Genomic DNA, 5,403 nt, shown 5'->3' with positions numbered 1-5,403 from the left:
CTGTGGTTTTATTTACGGAAGCTGATAAAAAATTTGGTTGTTAAATGCGAATATTATTGTGAACTGCGCGTGTCATGGCGCGGCCCCTTCGTAAGTTTCGCGCGTTAATTGAGATACTAGGCATAGATAATAAGTACTTACATTTTCACTTGAAACTGGCATAAAGTTGAAACTATTGCCATAAAAAAAATTAGATAATATATCGCGTCCACAAAATACACACACGAACACGCGCGCTTTAAAACGGCGCCCCTAGCGGCAAACGTTCCAACTCCATAAATAATTGAGTTAGCTTTTACGCTATAGAGAAGTTAAAAAACTCGCACTAAGCACACTGAATATCAGTCACCGTTCTCGTCCAATGCTAGTAAGAGTTCGACGTGTAACCTAACCCATAACACAATCCACTAAGTTTCTCGCCGGATCTCTTCAGTGGATCGCGATTCCGATCCGGTGACAGATTCAGACTATTTTGATTCTCTTGAGTTCTATCAGTCTGACGATATTGAAATAGCCTCTCTGGGCTGGCAGTGATTAGATAAGAAAACATTAATCATAACAGTTCCTTGACTACCTATAACTTCCTTGCCCATCCAAAAAAGGTTAGGTTGTTCTAATCTATAAATCGGAGTCCGACACGGCTGGGACTACGGACTTGGCATTTTCACATTTTCGAAGGGCATAGAATTATTTTTATACGGAAATCAGTAATTTTCAAAGAGAAAAACCATGAAATTTGATACATCTATTTCTGGTCGGTTCAAATGTTTACTATTTGGTCGATGTCGGCGCGTACCGCATACACGTCAATGATTAATTAAACAACGCAATTAATTAAATTATATTTAAGGCGAAATCATAAAATATTACGCAAAATTTACAATTGGAGCATTAGGAGTGTAATTTTTCATATCTACTTTTTGGCGGGCTTTCCATCTCTGTCACAGACTTCAAATAAACATGTGGAGAGAATGCTGTGAACGTGTTGTAGTGACAGTTCGCCACAATTCGTATCGGCATTTTTCAAAATCTCACCCCTAACGCGAATCAGGGGGTTGAAATTTTATATAGGAAATCGTCCCTTTCAGAAAGGCATGAAGTTCGTTAATAAAATAGACTAATAAAAAATACAATAACAATATTATCAATGAAGTGGAATTAAATACTTTATTTAATTAAAAATTACTCAATAAGTATTAGCCATATCTTGATGATATTTAAACGAAACCACACATAAAAACCTTTCCTTTTTATGGTTGCTAAAAATGATTAAACATTGTCATTGACATGGTTGATTGTTGCGACTTAAATTATTGGTATTTAAAAAAAAGTGTGGTATATAAGTGTTGCCGCGTTGAATTTGTATTTAATTTCAGCTCCTTACAACAATTATGATTGTTATATATAAACATATCCAGATTCAGCTGTGTGAAGACAGGGTGGGCTAGTTTCTTGGCGGCACCCAGGCTCCTAGATTGCCCCCGCGTTAATCATGAAATAAAACACAAAATCCATACTTCATAATTTTGATTTTTTTTCTTTTTTTTTTGGTATATATAATAATTATAATATAATAAAGTTTCTATGTATGTAAGGTTTATTGTTGGGGCGCAGGCGTGGGACGATCGCGCCAGTGTCTTTCTACGAATTTCTTAATATAATTATACGACTGGGAATCCTTTTCGCCTATGACGTCATCGACCTGCGAACAATAAACTTTATGACGTCACAGCAATATTGAATCACATACAGGTAGTTCCAAAATGTGGATCGGAATGGATTAGTGCAGGTTATTCTCCTTTTCATATAAATAAATTACAAGTGAGGTATGGTAAGCAGTCGACGTCGCCCAAAACACGTCATTTCGGATCCTCCCGATCCACTGACGGTGGTTTTAAGTACCTCAAGCACCGGTCATCGTTCTCGTCGAACCCATCGCTCGTGAGGAAGGGTTTCTACTTTGCAGAAATCACTTGTGAAAATGTGGTAGATCACTCAATACAAAACCAGGCCTCTAAGCCGTGATACTGTGGATGGATCGGAACAACTAGGCTGTAATCATTAACATGCCCGGCAGATGTATGTATGTATATGATGGTGTGACTACTTTTGAGAATAATGACGACAGTGTTACTGACTTCATTATTGTCATTGTCTTTTTTTTATTGCCCTTGTAGGCAGACGAGCATACGGCCCACCTGATGAAGAGTGGTTACCGTTGCCCATAGACTTCAGCAATGCCATGGGCAGAGCCAAACTGCTGTCTACCAAAATGTCTTCTATGGTGACAGTAATTAAGGCTTTCCAATAAATTCCATTTAATAAATTTCAAGTGTACGTACAATAACAACAGAGCTCCGCATCGGTCGACTGCTCGAACCGGAATGTATTGTTTTTTTTTTATGATTGAGAGATTACTGGTGGCCCGAAGGCCTTTCCAGTTTCACCAGGACAGGTGGGCGAGCAAAGGATCAGCCAGGAGGGGTGGGATTTGCTAACAGCTGCCCGAGCGCCTCCGAAGGAGACCAAACAACTCAAGAGCAATTGCTTCGCGAATGAATCTACTACCGGATCGGAATCGCGACCCGCTGAGAAGATCCGGCGAGAAAAGGAATGTATTGTGCGATAAGTCACTCGTATATAGTAAGAAAGGGGGGGGGGGTTAGTTCACTTCATGTTTTTGAATACCGTCTTAAGCAATTGTTTACATTCGTTTTTTTTTTATTGCTTAGATGGGTGGACGAGCTCACAGCCCACCTGGTGTTAAGTGGTTACTGGAGCCCCTAGACATCTACAACGTAAATACGCCACCCACCTTGAGATATAAATTCTAAGATCTCAGTATAGTTACAATGGCTACCATACCCTTCAGAACAAAACACATTACTGCTTTATGGCAGAAATAGACAGGGTGGGGGACAGGGTGGTAGTACCTACCCGTGCGGACTCACAAGAGGTCCTACCACCAGTCATTACGCAAATTATAATTTTGCAGGTTTCATTTTTATTACATGATGTTATTCCTTCAGTACGCATTTCATTAGAAAAATTTGTACCCGCCTGGGATTCGAACATCGGTGCATCACTCAACACAAATGCACCGGATGTCTTATTCTTAAGGCCACGACGACTTCAGAAATTGGACTTATAATAATTAACCAACAATTTCCACATTAAGGAAGCAGTTTACTTTTAACTATTTTTTGTTAATAGAAGTGTTGCGCCAATATATTTCAGAACCTTTACCTTATATGGAGGTGTGATCATTACTTGGTGTATTTTGTTATTGTATACTCGGATGCTCTGTCCGGCCCAGGACACGTCGTCAATCACTCTAGCTATCGCCATGAACAGTCTTTGTCCTTCAGGGTCTAGGCATGCAGATAATGCTGATACCTGAACAAAAAATTTTTTTGTTTTTTTTTTAATCATTGGACAGAGCTGATAGACTTGACAGTGTCAATGCCAAGTCGACATGAAGACATGAAGTCAGCTGTTCCACTCTTCAAACTAAAATGATGATAATTACAAACTAAGATTGATTTTACCATTTTATTAATTTTACTCTATAAGAATAAAATATGTGTGCATTTCATGTCTGATAGTTTATTTTTATTGCTTAGATTTATTGACGAGCTCACAGCCCACCTGGTGTTATGTGTTCAGCAGTCCATAGACATCTTTAATGTAAAATATGCTACCCTTCTTGAGATATGAGTTCAAAGTCTATATTCTAAAACTTAATGGCTGCCCAACCACCTTTCAAGCCTAAGCACTTTACAGAAATGCTCAGGGCGGTGGTATGTACCCAAGCAGGCCCATAAGACGTCCCAATCCCAGGAATTGATGTCTGACAGATCTGATGATAAATAGTTGCTCAAATTCATAGATTTAAGTACACAGCCCACAAACTTTTGGACAAACATTCATTTTACTGCATCACCAGACAGCCTATTGTTAATTCCGCACTGGGTTGCATAGATAGCAGATACAGGCACGACTTTATCACTAGGCTCCAAAATAACTCCAGTATATTTACTTACAGTCAATTGAGTTTTATTATGTTCGTGATTTCATAAAATTTATGTTGTAACCAACTTGATAATTGAAGTATCATTCCAAGAAACTATAAGCCATTAAAATTTATCGTTAATATTTTGAGATACCATGGCAATGTAGAATGTGGGTCACCCTAATTACAGTTAGTACATTTTTTTCATACAATAAATACTGTATGCCGTAACAATGATTAGGCGACGTATACGTACCAATCTTCGTTTGTTTTCAATAGAATTTCTAACTCTTGTGTTCAATCTGTGCAAGTTCAATGATTGGGGGGGCTCTGGTACCGTGGATACTTCCTTCTTGATTTGAACGTCGCTGACGAGGGACAGGTTCACGATGTTGACGTCGTGCCGTTTCGGATTGCCGCTGGACGATTGGCATTTCAGAATCAACATTTTTGTTTGAGGATCGAAAGCTAGGACCTCTCCTTCGATGTTTTCGTTGTAACAGGTGCGCGTGGCGACTATACTGCCGATCGTGAAGCAGTCCGAAACGACGGCCGACATGTTTACGGGTTGATAAACGTTTTTGTTTCAATTGAATAATGTATGGTTATATTTTGGTGAGTTTTTCTGTTTTGCTCCGATGTGCGATCCGCCATTGAATTTGACGGAACTTTTGACGTTTTTATTTATTGAGGTTAGTAGGTAAAAGGTTTGAACGAAACGTACAGCCTAGATTAGAGGTGTTTTGTTTCAAAGTGTTCGTTTTAATATCAATATGTAAGGTGAGAACGGGATTTATTTCCAGGAATCTAATATCAACTTTGTCCAAAAGAATCTTTAGTGTACAGCTGTTTAGGTTAAGGACATTTTAAATTGTATTCTTCATTCTTTAGTTGAGGCTTAAACAATATTCTATTAATTCTTACCTGTGTAATAATGTGCTTGCATAATTTATGTAGTAAGATATGGCAGACCGGAGATTGGCCATCTGATTGGGTACACACCTCTATTCTTCCTTTTCACAAAAAAGGTTCGGAACGGAACTGTAATAACTACAGAACCATTGCACTGATATCCCATGCCAGTAAAATTTTGCTTTACATAATCAACGCGAGACTAAGATCTTACCTGGACTGGCAAATAGCCCAGAAACAAGCTGGTTTTGTGAAGGGGAGGGGCACCAGAGAGCAAATCCTAAACCTTCGGCTTAAGAAAAGTGCTACGAATATAACACTCCTACTTTCATGTGTTTTGTGGATTACCAAAAGGCCTTCGACTGCGTTAAGTAGGAGAGACTGTGGAAAGTTCTTTCCGAGACAGGTGTACCGGACCACCTCGTAATGCTGGTTCGCAAGCTGTATGAGTCAGGATACGGCACGGTGACTGTAGGAGA

The 5,403-nt window shown here is 39.1% G+C and overlaps 1 protein-coding gene across 1 annotated transcript; it reads right to left on the bottom strand.

Moving 5' to 3' along the window:
* Window positions 1–1,510: 1,510 nt before the first annotated feature.
* LOC101742083 (LSM12 homolog A) lies at window positions 1,511–4,727 on the bottom strand. Its single transcript, XM_004922114.4, has 3 exons — window positions 4,269–4,727; window positions 3,247–3,396; window positions 1,511–1,702 (listed from the first exon to the last, which is right to left on the bottom strand). Exons 1-3 carry the CDS (start codon window positions 4,569–4,571, stop codon window positions 1,598–1,600), a joined length of 558 nt encoding a protein of 185 aa, XP_004922171.1. The 5' UTR covers window positions 4,572–4,727; the 3' UTR covers window positions 1,511–1,597.
* Between the last annotated feature and the right edge of the window lie 676 nt (window positions 4,728–5,403).

This window comes from Bombyx mori, chromosome 11 (assembly GCF_030269925.1).
Source record: "Bombyx mori chromosome 11, ASM3026992v2".
Lineage (NCBI taxonomy): Eukaryota > Metazoa > Arthropoda > Insecta > Lepidoptera > Bombycidae > Bombyx > Bombyx mori.
This window is presented reverse-complemented; position numbering and strand designations above follow the sequence as displayed.

What these genes read in the sequence shown, in the direction of transcription:
- LOC101742083 (XM_004922114.4), bottom strand. Translation starts at nt 4,571, where the DNA reads ATGTCGGCCGTCGTTTCGGACTGCTTCACGATCGGCAGTATAGTCGCC. An exon ending in TTGAAAACAAACGAAGATTG is followed by an intron (nt 3,397 to 4,268) that starts GTACGTATACGT and finishes TTTTTTGTTCAG; the next exon opens with GTATCAGCATTATCTGCATG. An exon ending in TGATCACACCTCCATATAAG is followed by an intron (nt 1,703 to 3,246) that starts GTAAAGGTTCTG and finishes TATTGTTCGCAG; the next exon opens with GTCGATGACGTCATAGGCGA.